General features: G+C 39.4%; 1 protein-coding gene across 4 annotated transcripts in view; it reads left to right on the forward strand.

The window, feature by feature from the left end:
- DIP2B (disco interacting protein 2 homolog B) overlaps window positions 1-24100 on the forward strand; it is a 226556-nt gene that overhangs the window by 125941 nt on the left and 76515 nt on the right. For all 4 annotated transcript variants that reach the window (XM_047866182.1, XM_047866184.1, XM_047866183.1 and 1 more), the window contains exons 3-4: window positions 1581-1709; window positions 21170-21295. In XM_047866182.1, the coding sequence (XP_047722138.1) occupies window positions 1581-1709; window positions 21170-21295 (255 nt within the window). The remainder of the gene's footprint in view (window positions 1-1580; window positions 1710-21169; window positions 21296-24100) is intronic.

Consider the following 24100-nt stretch of genomic DNA (forward strand, 5'->3'; position numbering starts at 1 on the left):
TTAGCTTTTATTATAGACTGGGAGTTGGTAAGCTTTTTCTATAAAGGGCCAGATAGTAGATATTTTACACTTTGAGGACCATCAGTCTCTAATTACTCCGGGTACCTTTACAGTGTGAAAGCATCTACAAGGCAGTATGTAAACAGATGGGCATGGCTATGTTCTGATAAAACTGCTTATAAACAGACATGGGCTATAGTTTGTCGATTCTTTATATACTAAGAGATGAAGCAAGGTGTGAAAATACTAAGAACTCAGTATAGCTCTTCTGTGAAATGGATTATCAAAAGAATTTAGGTTGATTTAAAACTTCAGTTTACAATCCCAGGCATTACATTTCAAAAAAATTTTGTAACATTTATACATTTTTGAGATACAGAGAGAGACAAAGGGCAAGCAGGGGTGAGACAGAGAGAGGGAGACACAGAATCTGAAGCAGGCTTCAGGCTCTGAGCTGTCAGCACAGAGCCCGATGCGGGGCTCGAACTCATGAACCCCACGAGATCATGACCTAAGTCAGATGCTTAACTGACTGAGCCACCCAGGTGCCCCCAGACATTATATTTCAAAATATCAGTGTTAAAATAGGTTCTGCTCTGTTAATATATTTTATATTAAAAATTTCAGCTGCCAGGAACCATCAAAAATAAACATTTCTAGATCCATAAAAGCACTTTAGTGGAGAGCATTCTAAAATATATTCTTCTTGCCTTCTTAAAAACAGTATATGAGGTGCACCTGGGTGGCTCAGTTGGTTAAGCGTCCAACTCTTGGTTTCAGCTCGTGGTTTGTGGGACTGAACTTAACGTGTTTCTCTTCTGATTATTTTACCTGTTTATTTCCCACTTCCCCATATTCTTGATAAGACAGTGAATGTTGATAGGACAGAGAATGGGGTTAGTCCAGGTACTGGAAAGGGGCAAGTTCAGTGGTGATTCTAGTTGAAAGAGGTTGACTCAAAAAGCTATGTTTGCATAATAAGCACTATAGTTTTTGCTTAAATGACATGTTTAATTGGAGTAACTTATAGTGAAGAGGCTAAAGGTCCCCAAGCTATTCTTTGTACCATTATGCAGGATTAGGGGGTCATATACACCCCTCCATCCCCCCCACACCCTCAATTCTTAAACTCTTTGGGGGTGCCTGGGTGGCTCAGTCAGTTAACTGTCCAGTTTTGGCTCAGGTCATGATTTCACTGTTCACAAGTTCGAGCCCCACATCAGGCTCTGTGCTGACATCTCAGAGCCTGGAGCCTGCTTTGGATTCTGTGTCTCCTTTTCTCTCTGCCCCTCCCCTGCTCAAGCTGTCTCTCAGAAAATAATAAACATTAAAAAAAAATTCTTCTGGAGTGGCCTTTTCACTTTCTCTCCTATTTTGCTATTTCTTTCCTATCATCTGTTGAAAATTATGACTCTAAGATTATATTTTTTAGCCTGGATGTCTTTTTAGGTATGTATATTGAAGCCCTCTAATGGGGTAATAGTACCTGCCTCAGAGTGTTGTGAGAATGCCATAAAGTGCTCAGAAAACTTTAGCTACTATTGTTATCAGATAACCATATTCCAAATTTCCTTTTTTAGAAACTGAGTCAGCAGTACAGAAAGAACATAGAAACCAGACACCTGCTCCATCCGCAGCTCAAACTTCTGCTCCTTCTAAGTACCACCGAACTCGATCCGGGGGAGCCAGGGATGAACGATACCGATCAGGTGAGAAAGAACTGAAATTTACCAGCAGAATAGTTTTTAGTGACTGTAGTATGAACTCTGTATCCTGAAAGCTTTTAATGTTTGTTTGTTTCCCTTGAAGGGCCAAGCAAGTCTATATTAATTCATTCATCAGTCATTATCTATTATGTGCCAGGTGTGATAGATACTCAATATTTGTTGGGGCTCTAGCCCCAAATATGGCATTTCTGCACTCAAGGTCAGAAGGGGAGCCAGACAAGTACAAAGGCAACATGAGTACATAAATAAGAAAGTAGAGGGCTAGGGTCACGTGAGGTGGTACTGAGAGGGCTCAGTGGACTCTGTTGGAAGTGGCCTCTGTGTTTGCCGGAGCTATGGATCAGTCTTTTTACTAATGGAACTGGAACAGAAACTCACAATGAAATTTCAAATTAGTAAACTCTTAAACTTTATTTCTTCTGACCCAAAAGGTACCCATGAGATGGAAAAAGGCAACAGGCTGTGGCCGGCAGTGGGTACATGCCTCTGCAATATCATGGCCAGGACCGATGAGCAGAAAAACAAATCATAAGACACTCAGGAGGACCGGTGGCATGGCAAGCCTGTCCCATGCCCACCTACTGTCCACTGTGCTAAGACAATCTCTGCAACACATTTACTGTCTTCAGAACTAACAGAATTGGGGTGCCTGGGTGGCTTAGTCAGTTCAGCATCCAACTTCAGCTCAGGTCATGATTCACGGCTCACGAGTTCAAGCCCCACATTGGGCTCTGCACTCACAGCCTGGAGTCTGCTTCAGATTCTGTGTCTCCCTCTCTCTCTCTGCCTTTTCCCTGCTCATGCTCTGTCTCTCTCTCAAAAATAAATAGACACTTAAAAAAAAAATTTTTTTTTAAAGAAGTAGTGGAATTAAGTCACCAAACTAATTGCAGTGTTCTTTTACTTTCTTCAGATTTTTGACTCCTGTACCAGCTAACCTTTTAACCTTTTCTTGAATTAGAAAACAGGGTGAGGGGCACCTGGGTGGCTCAGTCAGTTAAGTGTCCAACTCTTGATTTCGGCTCACATCATGATCCCAGGGTTGGTCGTGGATCAAGCCCCTCATTGTCTTCAGTGTGGAGCCTGCCTGGGATCCTCTGTCTCTCTCCTTCTGCCCTGTCCCCCGCTCGTGAGCATGCATGCTCTCTCTCAAAAATAAATTAAGAAATTTAAAAAAAGCAGGGTGTATGTCATATCCTTTCAGAAACTGATTTAGAGAAAATAAGGAAAAGGACATGGTTGCCGACCTGTGTCAGACATTTTGGGAGCTGATTTTATTAGATAGCTATTTTTATACACTGAAAGGAAGGAATGAGAAGTGTTACATTAAAAAAAATAAAAATAAGGGGCGCCTGGGTGGCGCAGTCGGTTAAGCATCCGACTTCAGCCAGGTCACGATCTCGCGGTCCGTGAGTTCGAGCCCCGCGTCAGGCTCTGGACTGATGGCTCAGAGCCTGGAGCCAGTTTCCGATTCTGTGTCTCCCTCTCTCTCTGCCCCTCCCCCGTTCATGCTCTCTCTCTCTCTCTGTCCCAAAAATAAATAAACGTTGAAAAAAAAAATTAAAAAAAAATAAAAATAAAAGTAGAGGTTAGGGGCCCCTGGGTGGCTCAGCCGGTTGAGCATCTGACTCTTGATATCAGCTCAGGTCATGATCCCAGGGTTGTGGGATCAAGCCCCACGTTAGGCTACTCACTGAGCTTGGAGGCTGCTTGGAATTCTCTCCCTTCCTCTGCCCCTCTCCCCTGCTCAAGAGCACCCTCTCTCCCTCTCTCTTAAGAAAAAAAAGAGGTTACATGCCACCCCAGAATTTTCCCTTATACCTAACCTGGTCTTGATCGATCAGAGGAGGCTTTCTCAGAGAGTGAGACATCTAAACTGTCACAGCAGACAGACTGAGGGAAATAGCATCAGATAGTAGACCTGAAAGGAGTTCATTATGGAACGTAGAATGCGAGAACCCGGAAGTAGGTGGGAGATGAGGCTAGAAAGATGACCAGGGATGAGATCTTAAGGAATCTTGAATACCATTAGAGGGTTTCAGCGGAGCGGTTACATTTGTATTTGTTCTAGTAGTTTGCTCCATCTACAGACCAAGTGCTCTACCATTACTGTATCCCAGTGCCTGGCACAGGGCCAAACATACGTAAGAGCTAAAAGATATTTTGGAGAAAAGAAAGAATAAAAGTAGTTGTTCGTTAAAGAGTGGATTAGAGGGAGGTACAACGGGATATAGAAAAACATCTCAGGAGCTCCTCTTTGTTGCCAGGACCCAAGCCTGATTTCCTGGGCACTTTTGACTCTGGGGCCCAGGTTCAGCAGCAGTGGGTTCTGGCCAGTCCAGAAGGGTTTCGGCCTCTAAACTCTCATCTCTGGACTTCTGAGAGTTTTGTGGGGGTTCCCCCCCTTGTTTGTTTGTTTTTACAGCATATAATAAAAGAATTAGTAAGGAACCAAAAAGATGATTCTCTACATCCTATATCCAGGCTGATCACATACAGAGAAAGGCTATAGTGACCTTTACTGTAACATTTTGACCTCAATCAACGAAAACCTAACTGATCTCTAGCCCCTTGCTCTCTTGTACCAATTCTTTCAGATTTACCCCAAATGTGGGAAAGCGTAGTCTGTGAACCAAATGTCGGTTAGCCGACTGTGTCTCTTAGTTTGGTGCAGAGATCTTGAAGAGGGTTTAAGAGTAAGTTTGGGATATTTGTCTCACAGGGACTTTTTTTTTAAGGTAGTAACAAGAAGACCAGAGAAGAGGTAAAATAGGGAAGAAAAGGCCATTTAAAACCCTGAAGATATTGAAAGATATGAGAGCACCAGAGTACTATCATGAGGGGAACATGAAAGTGGAGGCATGCAAGCATGGATTTTGGGTAAAAAACACATTTTTCAGTACATTAGGAATTAACTAAATTGCAGAGGAAAACTCAGCAAATTGCGGCTTCTAATGAATAAGAAGGAATCAACAGCAGCAGCAGAAGTAGAGCAAATAAGTTGTAGAAATTGTTGGGAGTCGAACTTCACCTCTTTGTCACTCCATCTTTAGGAACGGTTATGTTTACATGTCCCATGCAAAAGTGGCATAAGAATGCAGGGTGTGTTTAGTAAAATGACAAGCATTCACAGTAAACTGAGAGGTACACCGAAAGGATTTAATGGTGTTATTAAGTGTAACTAGAAAATCCTTTCTTATTTGGTGGAGGCTTATTAATACCTATGACATTTCAACTAATGTTAATCAAATCTAAGTAGACTTAGTATTTCATGTTGCAGACATGGTATAAAGAGCTTATATTTATTCACAGTCAGATATGATCCGATTCCATTCTTTGTGCTTAGCCAAGAGGTTCTGACATTTCCAATACATTTACTAGTACCTTTTTTTCCTGCACATCAAGGCATGATACAATTTCTACACGTGTGTTATGGTCACAAGTGTAGAAAATACACAGTTGATGCCTGAGATGGAAAGTGATAATATGATAAGTAATTCTGACAACTCCTTTAAAGCTCGGTTTTTGAGTAATTAGCTACCTCAAACAAAACAACAACAAAAAAGGACTTTAGAGTATTTGTATCGCCTTTTCAGCTCAAACGTTAGTGCTGGAAAATGATACCCAGCTTTCACATGTGCTTCTGGCAGAGATATCCAAAGTCAGCTGTGTCTGGGGACTGAACTTCGGAAGTGACTTCTTATCAAAGATCAAGATGAATTGTATGGTGGTAAATGAGTCAAATCCAGTTAAAAGAGTTGCCTGTTCTTATCAATAAGAGGCTTTGCTAATGTAGTAACTGTGGACTTCTTGTTTTGACACCAATATATGGGCCAGGGCTTACCTTGTTAGAAAAATAGATGGGTGGTTTGATTTGTTTTGTGTTCTGCTGACAGAAACCTTACAGCAGAGAAGAACATGCTTTGTAGTTATTAATTATCCAAATGTCATGGGCCTTGTAAAGCTTGATTGTTGTGAAGAATTCCCTAGTTGTAGCAAAATACTTTTGGAAGTGTAGTATTTAAAAAAATTTTTTTTAATGTTTTTTTTATTTTTGAGAGAGGAAGAAGAGACAAAGCACAAGTGGGGAAGGTGCAAAGAGAGAGGGAGACACAGAATGGGATACATGCTCCAGGCTCTGTGCTGACAGCAGAGACCCCAACGTGGGGACCGAACTCGTGAACTGCGAGATCCTGTCCTGAACCGAAGTCGAATGCTTAACTGACTAAGCCGCCCAGGTGCCCTGGAAATGTAGTATTTTTAATTAATAAGTCTGAGCATTTGATTTGCTCTTGTTGAGGAAGTGCTTTTTCTCAGTATAAGCAGTTTATCATTTGTTTTCCGGGACAGCTAAGAACCATGATTTCATCTAATATAAGAAGAACACTTTTCACATTTTAACATGTCTGAAATCAGGATATGTTTTATATAAGATGGCATCATAGATTCAATAAGATATGGCAATCTTGATTCAACTAAGTAAACCTCAGGGACACTAAAGCAGAATAATATAAGTGCAGTATAAAATTATTTCGGAGCCATTAATAAGTTGGTACTGTGGTCTTAAAGGTAACAGCACAACAGTTTGGCAATATCTTTAAAACTTTGAACATTAATACCTTTTTTCCTGGAGATTCCACCTCTAGGAATTTATTTTACACAAACACCTACAAATGTGCACAAAGACGTATACGCAGACATTTGTTGTAATAGCGTTCATAATAATACAGTGGTTAAATAAGTTACAGCATGTCCACACAAAGGAATTCTATGAAAGTGGATTTTAAAATCCTGTGAAAAAGAGGTAGATTTTTTTGTGCAGATATGGAGAGATGTGCAAAATATATTTTTAATAAATGCAAGATAGTATGTAATGCATGACCTGATTTTTAGAAATATGAATAACAACATTACATATATTAAGAACACAGATACAGAAACCTGGAAGAATAGGTAGCAAACTGTTGAGGTGGGATTAGTTTTGAGACGCAGTGGATCTCAGAAAAAATTTCACTCCAGCATTATATGTGCTTACATCTTTTTCCAATATGTATATTAATTTTTTCTAATATGTATACTAAGGGTTTTTTATTGTGGTAAAATGCAAAATACATGTAATGTAAAATGTATTCATATTATTTTTTTTTTTTAAAAAGTAGCAGTTTTTTTCCTTTTATTGAGGTAGTATTATATTAGGTCAGGTATACAACACAGTGATTTGATACCGTGAAATGATCACCACAGCGAGTCTAGTCAACATCCACCACCATGCGTAGCTATACAGAATTTTTCGTTGTGGTGGTGAGGACTTTTAAGATTCATTCTCTTAGCAACTTTTCAAATGTACAATATATTAGCTACAGTTACCATGCTGTACATATATTCCCATGACTTAATTATTTTATAAATGGAGGTTTGGGAAAGATAGTTTTAAAAATGATAGCCCTGGATAAATGATTTAAAGCAATAAATCAGTTATTGTTCTTAATGATTTTTACTCTAAGTATGGATTCTTCTGACTTAGTAATGGGAGCTAAATGCAACAGTAACTCCCTATGTTACCCTAATTGAGAACTTTCTTTCTCAGTCTAAATCTGATCTCTGGGGCACCTGGGTGGCTCAGGCACGCTTCTGACTTCAGCTCAGGTCATGATCTCATGGTCTGTGAGTTCGAGCCCCTCATTGGGCTCTCTGCTGTCAGCACAGAGCCCGCTTCAGATCCTCGGTCTCTCTCTCTCTCTCTCTCTCTCTCTCTCTCTCTCTCTCTCTCTGTCTTTCTCTCTCTCTCTCTCTCTTTCTCTCTCCCTGCCCCTCCCCCACTTGCTCTCCCTCAGAAATAAACAAACATTAAAAAAAATTTATATCTGATTTCTGACATGGTGGCATTTGCTAAGGGGGCTGCCACTGGTATACCAAGACTATTTTATTTCCATATTAATACTCTTCCTTGTGCCAAGGAAAGTAAATTGAGTTTAGTTCAGTTCATCAAGAATTTATTGTAGACCTGTGAGTTGAGCACAGTTTAGATTCTAGAGAAGCACAGACAGAAACCCAAGAATCTTTTCTTAAACACAGGTATCCTTTATAAAAGGTAGAGGCAGAAAAAAAGAGGGGATGACAGGGGAAGGAGCCTGGGAACTGGCACTGTTAAGGGCAGGCTTCATGGAGGTGTTGATGTCTGCACCAGTTTGAAGGGTGAATAGCTGTTTGCTATATAGATATTCCAGGTTAAAGAAACGTAGTCTGGGGCGCCTATGTGGCTCAGTCGGTTAAGCATCCGACTTTGGCTCAGGTCATGATCTCGCGCTTTGTGAGTTCAAGCCCTGCGTCAGGCTCTGTGCTGCCAGCTTGGAGCCTGGAGCCTGCTTCGGATTCTGTGTCTCCCTCTCTCTCTGCCCCTCTCCCACTCATGCTCTGTCTGTGTCTCAAAAATAAATAAACATTAAAAAAAATTTTTAAAAAAAGAAACGTAATCTGTACAAGGGAATGTGAAATGCACATGAAATTTTATTTAAATTTAAATTAAATTAAAATTGCATTTTCCCTCTCCACTAGGCACACAGTATAGTGCCAAAATTAATGTGATACCCTAATGTTCCAGAATTTAATAGTTGCTGTCTCTGTCATAATTAAAAATGTTAAAGTGGTTGCTGCTTTAGAAATTGGTGAAAACGGCATGACTACTTGATGGCTTGCAGGTAACTCTTTGAACTGTGCTTCTCTACTTAATGATTGAACCTGTCTAAGCATCTGCCTTTCAGTCTGTCCATATCTGCTAGTCTGTTCATTCTGTCCATATCTGCTAGTCTGTCTGGCCATCTGGTCATCCATCCATCCATCTATCTAAATAGGTAAGGGCACTTAGTGTTTGTTCTGCCCCTGATACATAAAGCCCATCTATGCTACTTTTGCATCATGTCGTAACCACTTCATAAAAACGAGCCAAGAATAGGAATGGCTACTTTAAAACTGTAAAATAACACTTTCCAATTACCTCTTGGGAAAAGATGAAAAAAATAGTTCAGTGTTGTCCATAGATGTAGGGAAATGGACACTCTCATACCCTCTCATACCTTGTTGGTGGAAGTGTTACAAATGAGATTGAATTTTTTTAATATGGCTTTTTTATTTTTTAGAGAGAGTGTGCAAGTGAGGGAGGGACAGAGGGAAAGAGAGAGAATCTTAAGCAAACCTCATGCTCAGCGTGGAGTCCAACATGGGGCTCCATCCCACAACCCTGAGATCATGACCTGAGCAAAAATGAAGAGTCGGACGTTCAACCAATTGAATTACCCAGGCGCCCCCTTTTGAATATGTTAATTGACCTTTTATTCTTCTTCTATAACCTACCTGTCCAGTGCCTCAACTTATTTTTTAAAATTGAGCTGTTTTTTTTTTTAAATTTATTTACAAGAGTTTTTGTTTTTTGTTTTTTGTTTTTAATTCTAAATTTAAATTGCACTAGAGGTGTTAATACGAGTAGACAAGGCAAATCAACTAGAGGTGTAAGAATTAGAAAAGAAAAAGTAAAACTGTATTTGTACTTGATACGATGTTTACTTAGAAAATCCAAGAGAGTGGGGGTGTCTGGGTGGCTCAGTCAGTTAAGCTTCCGACTTTGGCTCAGGTTATGATCTTGGCGGTTTGTGAGTTTGAGCCCCACGTTGGGCTCTGTGCTGACAGCTTGGAGCCTGGAGCCTGCTTCAGATTCTGCATGTCCCTCTCTCTCTGCCACTCCCCCACTTGTGCTGTCTCTGTCTCTCTCTCTCAAAAATAAATAAACATTAAAAAAAAAAAAAAAAAGAAAAGAAAACCCAAGAAAGTCAATAACAAAATTAATCTAATACAATAATTCAGTCAGGTAGCCAGATATAAAACTAGTTCAGAAATCAGTAGCCTTCATATATGCAAGCAATAACCAATTAAAAGATAGAGTAGAGCAAACCTCATTTACAAAAGCAATAGAAAAGATAAGATATATTTAGGAAAAACTTAAGAAATATGTAAAGCCTTTACAAAGGAAACTTTAAGACTCTGAAAGACACAACATAGACATGATAAATGGAAAAGCATTCCTTGTTCTTTGATAATTCAACATCACAAAGATGGCAGGACTCCCTAAATTAGTTTATAAATTCAATCCAGTCCCAACAACATTATTAAATTTATTTATGGAGCCAGAAAACATGTTTTTGAAGTTCATTTGGAAAAATAAACATGTAAGAATAGGTAGGAAAACACTGAGAAAGAAAACCTATGAAGAGTGACTATACCTACTAGATATTAAAACATATTCACTCTAAAGACTCTATAATTAAAACAGTGTGGTATGGCAGACAAAGTGGCAGGCAGACCATTGGAATAGAATAACATTGGAATAGAGTAACAAGTGCAGAGGGGCACCGGGGTGGCTCAGTAGGTTAAGCGTCTGACTATGGCTCAAGTCATGATCTCATGATTTGTGAGTTTGAGCCCTGCATTGGGTTCTTTGCTGTTAGCACAGAGCCCATTTTGAATCCTCTGTCTCCGCCCTCCCCCCCCCCCTTTCTCTGTCTCTCTCTCTCTGTCTCTCAAAATAAATAAACTTTAGAATAACAAGTATAGAAATAGAACAAAGTACATCTGGGATTTAGTGTATAATAAAGATAGCATTGCAAATCATTGGGACAGAAATGTACTTTTTAATAGATGGTGCTAGGACACAGGGAAAAATATAAAGTAAATCCATATCTCATACCATATGCCAGGAAAAACTTCAAATGGATCAGAGATCTAGATTAAAAAAAAAAAAAAAGGTAAGTACTAAAAGAAAACACCAGTGAATTTTTCAGTAACGTGGGCTTAGAGAAAGTCTTATGGGAAAACAGCTGGAACTCAAAATCCAGATGTGATGAAAGACTACATACAAAATGTTTTTACTGCAGTAAAAAACACATATATATACCCTCTTAAAATTTTTTTTTAATGTTTATTTATTTGGAGAGAGAGAGAGAGAGAGCGAGCAGGAACAAGGAAGCGAGCAGGGGAGAGGTAGAGAGAGAGAATCCCAAGCAGGCTCCACACTGTCAGCACAAAGCCTGACTCAGGGCACCATCTCACAAACCATGAGATCATGACCTTAGCCAAAATCAAGAGTTGGATACTTAACCAACTGAGCCACCCAGGTGCCCCGCCTTCAAAATTTTTAAGTGTACATTTCCATATTAACTATATGCATATTGGTACACAACAGCTCTTTAGAACTCTTTGATCTTGCATCAAACAGTGACAACTCACAACTCTCTGTTTCCCTCTCCCCCTAGTCTTACTATATCTAAGAATTTGAGTCCTTTGATATCTCTTGTAAGCAGATTTTGGTTTTTTGTGATTGTTTTAGTTCACTTAACCTAATGTCCTCAAGGTTCATCCATGTTGTAGCATGTGAGAAGATATCCTTCTTTTTTAAGGTTGAATAATAGTCCATTGTATATATCTAACACATTTTCTTTATACATTCATCCATTCATGGGCATTAAGGTTCCTTCCATGTCATGGCTGTTGTACATAATGCTGCATTGAACATTTGTGTGCAAATATCTCTTTGAGACCCTGCTTTCAGTTCTTTTGGATATATACCCAGAAGTGGGATTGCTAGATCATATGATAGTTTTATTTTCAGTTTTTTGAGAAACCTTCCATACTGTTTTCCATAACAGCTGCACCATTTCACAGTCCCACCAACAGTGTGCAAAGATCCTAATTTCTCCATGTCCTCACCAACACTTCCCTTTCTTTTTCTCCCCCCCCCCCGCTTTTGATTTGTTTTCTTTCCAGTAACTATCCTTTTTTTTTTAAAGTTTATTTATTTATTTTTGAAAGCGAGAAAAAGCATGAGCAGGCAAGGGGCAGAGAGAGAGGGAGAGAGAGAACCCCAAGCAGGCTCTTTGCTGTTAGCACAAAACCTGACATGGAGCTTGAGATCATGACCTGAGCCGAAATCAAGAGTCGGACACCTAACTGACTGAGCCACCCAGGCCCCCTTTCAGTGGCTATCCTGATTGGTATGAAGAGATATGCCATTGTGGCTTTGACTTGCATTTCCCTGATGATTAGTGATGTTGAGCATCTTTTCATATGATTGTTGTCCATTTGTTTATCTTGTTTGGAGAAATGTCTGTTCGAGTCCCTTGGCCATTTTTAAATTGGGTTACTTGTTGTTATTGAGTTGTAAGTATTCTTTAAATATTCTGGACATTAGTGCCTTATCCAATACATGGTTTGCAAATATTTTCTCGCATTCCATAGGTTGCCTTTTCACTCTGTTGTTTCCTTTGTTGTGCAGAAGCTTTTTAGTTTGATGGAGTCCCACCTATTTTTGCTTTTCTTGCTTGTGCTTATAGTTTCATATCCAAGAAATGATTAACCCGCTCCAGAGTTACGAAGCTTTCCTTTTATGTTTGCTTCTAAGAGTTCTATAGTTTCATGTCTTATGTTTAAGTTTTTGATTTATTTTTAGTTAATTTTTTTTTTTTACATTTATTTATTTTTGAGAGAGAGGGAGAGACAGAGCGTGAGCAGGGGAGGGGCAGAGAGAGAGGGAGACACAAAATCCGAAGCAGGCTCCAGGCCCTGAGCTGTCAGCACAGAGCCCGACGCGGGGCTCAAACTCAAACCACGAGATCATGACCTGAGCCGAAGTCGGATGCTCAGCCGACTGAGCCACCCAGGCACCCCTTTAGTTAGTTTATATGGTATATGGTATAAGATAAATGTCCAACTTCATTCTTTTATATGCAGATATTTCAGTTTCCTGGCAACATTTGTTGAAGAGACTGTCATTCCTAACTGAACAGTCTTGGCACCCTTGTCAAAGACCATTTAACCATATACACAAGGGTTAATTTCTGAGCTCTCTATTTTATTGCATTGGTCTATATGTCTCTCTTTATGCCAACATTATACTATCTTGGTTACTCTGGCTTTCAGGAAATATATATTTTTTGAAATCAGGAAATATGAGGCTTCCAGCTTTATTCTTCTTTCTTAAAATTGTTTTGGCTATTCTGAGTTCTTTGAGATTCCGTATACATTTTAGGATTTTTTTTCTATTTCTTCAAAAGTGCCAGTGGATTGTTACAGGTATAGCATTAAATCTGTAGATCACTTATATTTTAACAATATTAAATCTTCCAGTCCATGAACATGGAATGTTTTTCCATTTGTTTCTTCTTTAATTTCCTGCAGCGGTTTTCATGGTATACAAGTCTTTTGCCTGCTTGGTTGTGTTGATTTTTAAATTTTTATTATTTTTTATGCTACTATAAATGAGATTATTTCCTTCCTTTCCTTCTCAGATAGTTAACTGTTTGTGTTGAGAAACACAACTGGTTTTTGTATCCTGATTTTCTATCCTGCAGTTGTTGAATTTGCCGATTAGTTCTAACAGTTTGTGTACGTGAATAAAATCTTTAGGATTTCCTATGTATAAGATCATGTCATCTGCAAACATAAATAATTTTACTTCTTCCTCTCCCTTTGTATACCTTTTATTTTTTTTTTTTTCTTGCCTAATTACTCTGACCAGGACATCCAGTACTATGCTGAAAGAAGTGGTGAGAGCAGGCATCTTTACCTTGTTCCTGATCTTAGAAGGAAAAGCTTTCAGCTCTCGCCGTTGACTATGTTGCTGGCTGTGGGCTTTTCGTTTATGAATTTTATTATTTTGAGAGAATGTCCTTCGGTTCCTAGTTCGTTGAGTGTTTTTATCAAGTGTGTTGAGTTTTGTCAAATGCTTTTTCTGCATCTATGATGGTCATATAATTTTTGTCCTTCATTGTGTTAATGTAGAGTCTTACATTTGTTGATTTTCATATGTTGAACATCCTTGCAAAACAGGGATAAATCCCACTTGGTTATGGTACATAGTCCTAAATATAAATATGAATATGAATGTTTTTATTTATTTATTTTGAGAGAGACAGAGACGGCGCGAGTTGGGGAGGGGCAGAGAGAAAGGGAGAGAGAGAGAGAATCCCAAGCAGACGCCACACTGTCAGCACAGAGCCCAGCGTTGGGCTCGAACTCATGAAACCGTGAGAACATGACCTGAGCCAAACCCAAGAGTTGGACGCTTAACTGGCTGAGCCACCCAGGTGCCCCGGTACATAGTCCTTTTCATGTACTGTTGAATTCAGGTTGATAGTATTTTGTTCATATTTTTGCATCTGTATTCATCAGGGATATTGGTGTAGGGGTTCTTTTCTTTTTTTTTTTAATTGAAGCATAGTTGACATACAGTGTTACATTAGTTTCAGATGTACAGCATGGTGATTGAACAAATCTGTACATTATGCTATACTTACTGCAAGTGCAGCTGTCATCTGTCACCATACATCGCTATGACAATACCATTGACTATATTCCCAGTACTGTACTTTTTACCTTTGTGACTTATTCCATAACTAGAAGCCTGTATCTCCCACTCCCCCTTACCGACTTTAAAAAACTTTTTTAACTTTATTTATTTTGAGAGAGAGAGGGAGGGAGGGAGGGGCAGGGAGAGGGAGACACAAATAGGCTCTGTGCTGACAGAGCCCAGAGCAGCCCTTGAACCTACAAACCCTGAGATCATGACCTGAGCTGAAATCAAGAGCCAGATGCTTAACTGACTGAGCCACCCAGGCACTCCTTTCCTTTACTCATTTTTCTCATCCCCCTACTCCCCTCCCCTCTGCCACCATCAGTTTGTTCTCTGTGTTTATGGGTCTGTTTCTGCCTTTTAAAAAAAATCTGCATTTAAATTTTTTATTTATTTTAAAAATTTCAGTGTGATTATCATTCAGTGTTACATTAGTTTCAGGTGTACAAAATAGTGGTTTAATAATTTTATACATTACTCAATGCTCATTATGAGGTGTCATCACTGTACATTTTTTCGATATTATTGACTTCCCCATGCTCTACTTTTCATCTCTGTGACGTCTTTATTTTATAATTGGAGGTTTATACCTCTTAATGCTCTTTATCTATTTTGCCCATCCCCCACCTGCCTCACCTCTAGCAACCACCAGTTTCTTAACTGCATTTAAGAGTCTCTTTGAGTTTTGTTTGTTCCTTTTTTTAGATTCCACACATAAGTGAAATCATATGGTGTCTGTCTTTCTCTGACTTATTTTACTTAGCATGATACCCTCTAGGTTCATCCATGTTGTCGCAAATGGCAAGGTCCTATTATTTTTAATGGCCGAGTAATATTCCACTGTATATATATTCCGTATCTTTATCCATTCTGTCGATGGACGCTTGAGCTGCTTCTATATCTTGGCTATTACACACAATATTGCAGGAAGCGTGAGGATGCATATGTCTTTTTGAATTAGTGTTTTTGTTTTCTTTGAGTAAATACCCAATAGTGGAATTACTGGACTTTTTGGTGTTTCTATTTTTAATTTTTTTACCTTGTTTTCCACAGTGACTACACCGATTTACATTCCCACTGACAGTGTACCAGGGTTCCTTTTTCTCTACATCCTCACAAAACTTGGTATTGTCTTTTTCATCCTAGCCATTCTGACAGGTGTAAGGTGAGATCTCGAAGTGGTTTTGATTTTCATTTCCCTGTGGTTAGTGATGCTGCGTGTCTTTTTATGTCTGTTGGCCATTTGTATGCTTTCTTTGTAAAAATGTCTATTCAAGTTCTCTGCTCACTTTTTAATTGAATTATTTGTTTTTTGGTGTTGTGTAAGTCCTTTATATATTTTGGATGTTAACCCCTTATTGGATATATCATTTGCAAATATCTTCTCCCATTCAGTGGGTTGCTTAGTTTTAGGGGTTGTTGTTTTGTTTTATTTTGGATTTGTTTTGTTTTTTGCAGTATCTTTGTTTAGCTTTGGTTTTAGGGTAATGCTGGCCTCATAAAAATGAGTTTGTATTTCTTCTTTTAAATGAGAAGTATTTCTTCTTTAGTTTTTTGAATGAATTTGAGAAAGGTTGCTGTTCTTAAAATGTTTTATAGATTTCTGCGGTGAAACCTGGGCTTTTCTTTGTTGGGAGGTTTTTATTACTGATTCAGTCTTCTTAATAGTAATTTGTCTGTTCTGATTTTCTCTTTCTTCATGATTCAATCTTAGTAGGTTGTATGTTTCTAGGAATTTATCCATTTTTTTAGGTTATCCAATTTGTGGTATGGTAGTAGTCTCATGGTAGTCTTATAATCTTTTTTATTTCTATGGTATCAGTTGTAATATTTCCTCTTTCATTTTTTATTTTAGTTATTTTACTCTGTATTTTTCTTTTTTAATTTTTTAAAAATCTTTATTTCTGAGAGAGAGAGCATGAGCAGGGGAGGGCAGAGAGAGAGGGAGACACAGAATCCGAAGCAGGCTCCAAGCTCTGAGCTGTCAGCACAGAGCCCGACGTGGGGCTCGAACCTGTGAACTGGGAGATCATGACCTGAGCCCAAGTCAGACGCCCAGCCGACTGAGCCACCCAGGTGCCCCTGTATTTTTCTTTTTCTTTTTTTTTTTTTTTTTAATTTTTTTTTTTTAACATTTATTTATTTTTGAGACAGAGAGAGACAGAGCATGAATGGGGGAGGGTCAGAGAGAGGGAGACACAGAATCTGAAACAGGCTCCAGGCTCTGAGCTGTCAGCACAGAGCCCGACGCAGGGCTCAAACTCACGGACCGCGAGATCATGACCTGAGCCGAAGTCGGCCGCTTAACCGACTGAGCCACCCAGGCACCCCAGCCCCTGTATTTTTCTTAATCTAGTTAAAGATTTGTCAGTTTTGTTCATCTTTTCTTTTTTTTTTTTTTTTTTTTTTAATTTTTTTTTTAACGTTTATTATTGAGAGATAGAGAGAGACAGAGCATGAGCATGGGAGGGGCAGAGAGAGAGGGAGACACAGAATCGGAAACAGGCTCCAGGCTCCGAGCCATCAGCCCAGAGCCCGACGCGGGGCTCGAACTCACGGACCGCGAGATCGTGACCTGGCTGAAGTCGGACGCTTAACCGACTGCGCCACCCAGGCGCCCCTTGTTCATCTTTTCAAAAAACCAACTTTTATTTTTGTTGATTGTTTTCTGTTTTTCAAATTTATTTTTTTAATTTCTGTTATAATCCTTGTTATTTCCTCTTTTTACTAACTTTGGTTTTAGTTTGTTCTTTTTTAAGTTCCTTCAATATAACATTAGGTTATCGATTTGAGATATTCCATGAAAATTTTTTAAAAACCTTCTGTGTGGCAATAAACTACCACAGTGTCAAAAGACAAATGACAGATTGAAAGAAACTATTTCTGACATTCAGAGATAAAGGGCTAGGGGAAAAATTAAAAATTTAGGCTAAAAATTCGGGGAAAATAAATGGAGAAACCCAGTGGAAAAATGATCAAGTGACATGAATATTTACTTTCACTTACCAACAAATATTAAATGGTCCTTAAATCCAATGTTTAATCTCATTAATGATAAAAGAAGTACAGGGTTGCTTGGGTGGCTCAGCCAGTTGAGCGTCCAACTCTTCATTTCAGCTCAGATCATGATCCCAGGGTCATGGAACTGAGCCCCACATCAGGCTCCATGCTGAGTGTGTGGAGCCTGCTTGGGATTCTCTCTCTTTCTTTCTCTCTCTCCCTCTCTCCCCCCCACTTCCCTTTGCCCCCTCCCCTACTTGCACATTCTCTCTCTCTCCAAAAATAAAGTAAATCTTAAAATAAAAAATAATAATAATAAAATAAAGGAAGTCCAAATTGAAAGTATACTGAGACACCATTTCTCAGCTACCAAACTGGTAATAGTCAAAAAACCAAGATAATACATTCTGCTGGTGAGGCTATGAGGAAACAGACACATAGGCACATTGCTGCTAGTAATACAGTATGATACAACTCTTTGGAGAGGAACTTGGCAAGATGCAGCAGAGTTTAAAATGTATTCACTTTTTGACTTAGGAGTCTCACTTGTTGGAATTGGCCCTGAAGATATACTCTCATCAGTATAAAAGTCTACTTGCACAAGACCCTTTGTTGTATTATTGTTTGTAATTGTAAAATATTGGAAACACTTAAATGCCTACACTTAGAATAGTTGAGTAAACTAAATTATATAATGGAGTGCTATGCAGCTTTAAAAAAAAAAATGAAGTGGGGTGCCTGGGTGGCGCAGTCGGTTGGGCGTCTGACTTCAGCCAGGTCACGATCTCGCAGTCCGTGAGTTCGAGCCCCGCGTCGGGCTCTGGGCTGATGGCTCAGAGCCTGGAGCCTGTTTCCGATTCTGTGTCTCCCTCTCTCTCTGCCCCTCCCCCATTCATGCTCTGTCTCTCTCTGTCCCAAAAATAAATAAACGTTGAAAAAAAAATTTTTTTTTTAAAATGAAGAGGGGCACCTGGGTGGCTTAGTTGGTTGAGCGTCTGATACCCCAATAACACTGAGCACTCCTTCTTTTAAGGTCTTGTTTTCTAAATACCATTCTCCACTAAGTGAGGTCAGGGTTCCTTAGAGAAATTTTTAATTCTAGTGCTGGAGAAGGGAACATACCTGGAACATCTTATACCAGAGAACAAAAACTGCTCAAAATGATGGGAATATGTCAAAAGGACGTAAGAGCCCGTTTGATTTGGCCTCATTGGTCAAATCTGGGGTATTAGGACCATCAAAATAAGTAATGGTAGTAACAATAGCCATAGAATAAAATGAGAGTCAATAGGTCTGTATTGATATAAATAAATTGGGAGAGAAAGGGATGCTTTTTCTTATAGTAGAAAAAGTAACTAATAAATACAGAAGGAATGATAGAGTTATTAAATCAATGTTTTGTAGCCATTATGGTAATAATTGATTCAGCCAAGAATCATCAATGAATGCTAAAACCAGTAGGTAAAAGTTCAATGAAGTATGTAATATTTATATCATCTGAAAAACATTCACCCATAATTTATTTGTTAATTACACTAAGGGAAGAATAATAACCTTACAATGAATTACTTTAGTAGACATCATCTTAACCAAGTAATCAGTTACTATCACCAGTAATAGGGCAGACACTTCCTGACATCATGTTTCAAGAAGACATATTACTTCTGTGGTATTCCTACCAAAATGTATAACCTGAATCTAATTATGAGGAATATCAACAAACTAAAATTAAGGGACATTCTACAATATAATTAGTCTGTACAATAATGTCAAGGCAATGAGAGACAAAGGTTAAGAAATGTTCCAGATTATAGGATAATAGAGAATTGTGACAACTAAATGTAATGTATGATTCTGTGTCAGGTCCCAGATCAGGAACAAAGGAGGAAAAACTATAAAGTGCATTACTGGGGAATAGTAGGCTAAGTTGGAATATGGGTTGTGGGTGACATAATAATTTGTATCAATATTTAATTTATTGATTTTGGTAAATGTATGATAGCTATATAAGAGTAAAATCATTGGGTGTCTTGGCTCAGTTGGTTAAGTGTCCGATTCTTAATTTTGGCCCAGGTCACAGTCTCGTGGTGGTGAGATGGATCCCCATGTTGGGCTCCGAGCTGGGTGTGGAGCCTACTTGAGATTCTCTCTCTCCCTCTCCCTCTGCCCTTCCCCTGCTTGCACTAGCTGCTCCCCCTGCTCAAAAAAAAAAAAAAAAAAAAAAAAAAAAAAAATTAAAATCCTTGTTCTTAGGAAATACACCTCAGCAATTGGAATTAATCCTACAAAAATAGGATTAGACGTATGTACTAAGGTGAAAATACTGAATTCTTTTGCTGTGAATCGTTGCTATGAATAGTAGCAAAACTTTGGAAACAGGTTGCTTAAATAAATCATGGCACAGACATACAGTGGAATTCTATGCAACCTTTAAAATTATGTTATAGGTCTGTATTTACACAGAAAGATGTTTCTGGTTATATTAGTGAAGGTTTTTGTTGTTGTTGTTGTTGCATGAAACAGGCCAGCTCAGGCTACCTTAAATAGCTAGAGTAGGTCATAGAAGCAAAGCAACAGTTGAGAAATCCCTAGAAAAGGAGAGACAGCTTCCAGGGTTTCAACCCTGAAGTTTAAGGACATTCCTTTTCTCTAGGGAATTATCATTAAAGTGACTCAGTTCTAGAACCTGCATTTTCTTGACTTATTTCAAATTCTTCCACACAGACCCCCATAAAAGGATCTGATAGGTCCAGCTGTTATAAGAGGTACATTTACATAGCACAGACAGGCCTCCTAGGATAGTTTGTCCCTCAACTGGGCCCATCCCTGAGAAGAGGAAATTCTTGTGAACTAGGAAGCTACTTCAGTTATCTACCTTCACAGGATTTTGTAAGAGTTTTAAAAAATCTCAAAGGAGAACACCAAAGACTATGAATAGTATGATCCTTTTTTTGCAGAAATGTAGAGCACATTTTATGGCGGGAGTGGACAATCAAGTGTTCTGTTGGGAAATGTTAATTTTGAGACCCCTATTAGACTTCTTTTTTTTTTTTTTAATCTTTATTTATTTTTGAGGGAGAGAGGAGAGTGTGAGCGGAGCAGGGGCAGAGAGAGAGGGAGACAGAGGATCCAAACCGGGATCTGCTCCAACAGCTGAGAGCCCAGTGCAGGGCTCGAACTCATGAACCGTGAGATCATAACCTGAGCTGAAGTTGGACACTTAACCGACTGACGCATCCCGGTGCTCTAAGGTTCCTTCCTCTTGGACTTCAAGGGGAGAACTGAATTCTCTTGTGGCCACAGTGGCAAACAAGTGCCATCAGCTCTTATATTTTTCTAGATCAGATTCAGCCCTTCTGATCCTGTGGTAGAGAACTGAGTGGTCTCAACCACTTTCAGGCAGTTAAACAAATCCTGAGCTGCTTTTCCTGAAGAACAGTGAGTGTCTTTTAGCTACCTGCACAGCACTCATTCCATTCAGAGGTAGGATCCCTGCCTGGCACAGGGGCATATTAGACCCCTTCCCCTTTCCCCACCCCTGCCTATCTCCACTAGCCCCTTGTTTGCTCTTAAAGCAGTCACATAATCATTCTGGGCTTCATTTTCCTTCTCTGTAAAATTATCCTTGACTTCTTTCTTTTTTTGTCTCTTTTTTTTCATTTTTATTTTAATTGTTACAACACAAACTGTAACTAAAAATCACCTAAACATCCCTTTTCAACAGGTGAGGCAGTAATAGTTCAGCCCACAGAAGTAAACACTTTAAGAACCAAGAGCTGGGGCGCCTGGGTGGCTCAGTCGGTTAAGCGTCCAACTTCTGCTCAGGTCATGATCTCGCGGTCCGTGAGTTCAAGCCCCGCGCCGGGCTCTGTGCTGACGGCTCAGAGCCTGGAGCCTGTTTCAGATTCTGTGTCGCCCTCTCTCTGCCCCTCCCCCGTTCATGCTCTGTCTCTCTCTGTCTCAAAAATAAATAAACGTTAAAAAAAAAAAATTAAAAAAAAAAAAAGAACCAAGAGCTAATAAATGCAAATGTTTAATCTTTCAGATATCCATACAGAAGCAGTTCAAGCCGCACTGGCAAAGCATAAAGAACAGAAAATGGCTTTGCCTATGCCAACCAAAAGGCGGTCCACATTCGTCCAGTCTCCTGCAGATGCCTGCACACCTCCTGGTAGGTTTGTCAGAACCTTCCTCTCTGACAGTTACTCCTGTGATGTTCCTGACATAAGTTCTGCTTTGTCTTTTCTGAGGTAGGAGCCTGCACTTTCCTCGTCATCCAAGGTGTCTAAGAATACACATTGAAGACACAAGTTTTGATTGTCACATTATAAATGCATACAGAAAGAAGCCTTAACAATAATGCTATTAAAAAAAAAAAAAGTTTTCCTTCCGAATTTTTAGCATTTCCTTAATACAACCCCCAAACTCAAGTAGTCATAAATAAACACAGGCCAAAGCTTAGGGTCTTAGAAAATCCTTCTGTGGTTTAATAGCTATTTTCGTTGACCTCTAAAATATGACCATGGTCATAATTTCTTTAACAAATTTATACGTCTCAATCAGATGCTTTGCCTCTACAGAATAAGTGCATTTGGGATAAAATTTTGTGTGTCATTAAAGACGGAGTGAGAGCAGTCATGCAAAGGTTTAAGGGATCTGAAAAAATACATATAAGTGTGTTTGTGTGTGTGTTAATATATTTTGTATACATTTATATATTTTTAAGAACCCACTTGTTATAATGGGTTCACAAGATCAGAGAGAACTAAGTGTCTTCATCCCTTTCTCGTTCCCCAGACTTGGACTCTGTACCCGAAGAGTTATATAATTTGCTATTTGAGGAGCAACCGGAACAACTTTAAGTTGTCTTGTTTATTCAGAATCTTTCCCAAAGTTTCGAAAAGCCTTAAGATTTTTTAGATGAAATCCCAGACAAGATCTCCCTGTAGGCCGCTGAGACTAAACATAATAAATCTGTCCCGGAGCCTCAATATAGTGTCTGGGTGTCTCCTGTCCTGTTACTAGTAATGAAATCTTTGGGGGAAATTTTTTCCCTGTAGTTTGGGTCTAGAGGACTTACCATATCTTTGGGGAGAAGGTTACATCATTGTGATTGACTTTGATTCACAGCTGTCAAGTTGAGCTGTTTACACTGATCCTAGTCCCTGGTCTGGGTTCATATTAATAGTTTTCTGCTAGGTTTTGGCTAACTTCTCAGAGCATTTGGGTGTGCTGTGGGCTCATTAACTGTGTGTGCTTCTTTTCCTTACATCTGTGGTGTCAATATGTTTGAGAGAGAAATAGCTCTGTGGCTTCAAGTGTTTCTCAAAACGTAACACAGGATACCTCTAGCAGACCTTCACAGTGAAAGACATTTTGTGTCTGTAATGGTGCGTACTTCCAGCCTATTCATTCAAAATCTTGGCTGGTTTCCCTTCCACAGTAGTATAGCACCAGTTGGGTCCTGATAGACAAAGGGGCCTCTCAGACCCGGAGCAGTTCCTCGTGGGCAGATGCTGCCGCAGCGCGGCTGAGGGCTCAGTTGTAATAAATGGCAAAGGGTAGGGAGCACGTGACTCGTACTTGTTAGAAACAGGCCTCTCCATAGCTGTAATAAAGAAATACAGCTCTACAGTAAATAGTCTGCTCTCATGGCCTTGGGTTAAATGTGAGAGTGCAGCAAAGGATCTTGAGAATGCTCAGAAGGAATGGAAACCTTTTTTATCCCCTTACAAAAGTCACTGCCCGAGGGGACATTATCAACTCCAGCAACAAAATCGTGGCTATTCACTACTGAATGAGACCATAGTCCTTGGGAATTCACTACAGGCCTGTTTCTGAACACTAATGTTGTACTGCAGCCTTACAGAGGTGGCATAATGTTCCTGATCACCTTATGTGTCTTCATAATTTCATGATTATGAAGGTACGATCCTCTCTCCTAAGACCTTTATTCATCAGATCAGAGTAACGAAAAGGTCTCCTATCTGTTTATCTCCAGAGCTAGGGATCTCTGAATAGCATATGAGAAACCTTAATGTACTACTAGGGACGTGCATGTTGTCATATAGAAGAGGAATTCTCTCTCATCATGAAGAAACATTGAGAGCACCCTACAGAGTGATTTCTCACATGGCCCCCACACGGAGCTAGATCCTGATGCTCTCATTCTGCAGCTGCGCACATGCCTGTGTCTAGCGTGAGGAAATGTGCAAGAGCTGTATCATAAGGCATCCATCAGCACTTTTCATCTTAGGGAATGGAATTTGCTGTTCCCCAGTCAGGGGATTCAGATTCCATTCTCTCCAAGCTCCTGAGAACCACTGGTTAGATCCTTGGCTGTGTCCTCTTCCTACTGCAGTTTAATCCTGTGTCACTGTCTCCCTTTATCTTGCACTGAGAGCCCCTGAAACACTGAAGTCTAGAAGAATGCTGAGGCTGCCCTGAGGGTTGGGGAGGAGGAGGAGGACCTTAATTATTGCTGGTTATAGGCTGTTTTAAAAAAATCAGTTCTGGGCAGCTATACAAATGACCTTGCCATGGCACTCTTTCTAGAAAAGTTGTACTAACCTTGCAGGGAAAAATTAACCTCAGATTTTATAGTAATTTAGTCACGTTGCCCTTTGTGCACTGTCTGAGCAGTCAGGATGCACGTCACAAAGCAAGTTTGCAGTCAGGGCCGTCGCTGTGCACGTGCTGTCCCATGTGAACCCAGTTCCTGGGATACCTGTGAAAGCACACTAGCCAGTGAGGCTGTTTGGGGCGCACCCAACACATAACTGTTGGCATTACTAAACTGATGAAATTTTAGAGCTATTTTTGGAAGGATTTAATAAAAAGGATTTAAGAAGTAAAATATGTCATAAATCTTGGCTTTATTCATAGTATTACATAGGATGGAAAATATGGTATAAATAGTGGCCATGGGAAATAATTGGCTTTTGTTCACATATCATTTGGAAATAATAAAGTGTCA

This window comes from Prionailurus viverrinus, chromosome B4 (assembly GCF_022837055.1).
Source record: "Prionailurus viverrinus isolate Anna chromosome B4, UM_Priviv_1.0, whole genome shotgun sequence".
Classification (NCBI taxonomy): domain Eukaryota; kingdom Metazoa; phylum Chordata; class Mammalia; order Carnivora; family Felidae; genus Prionailurus; species Prionailurus viverrinus.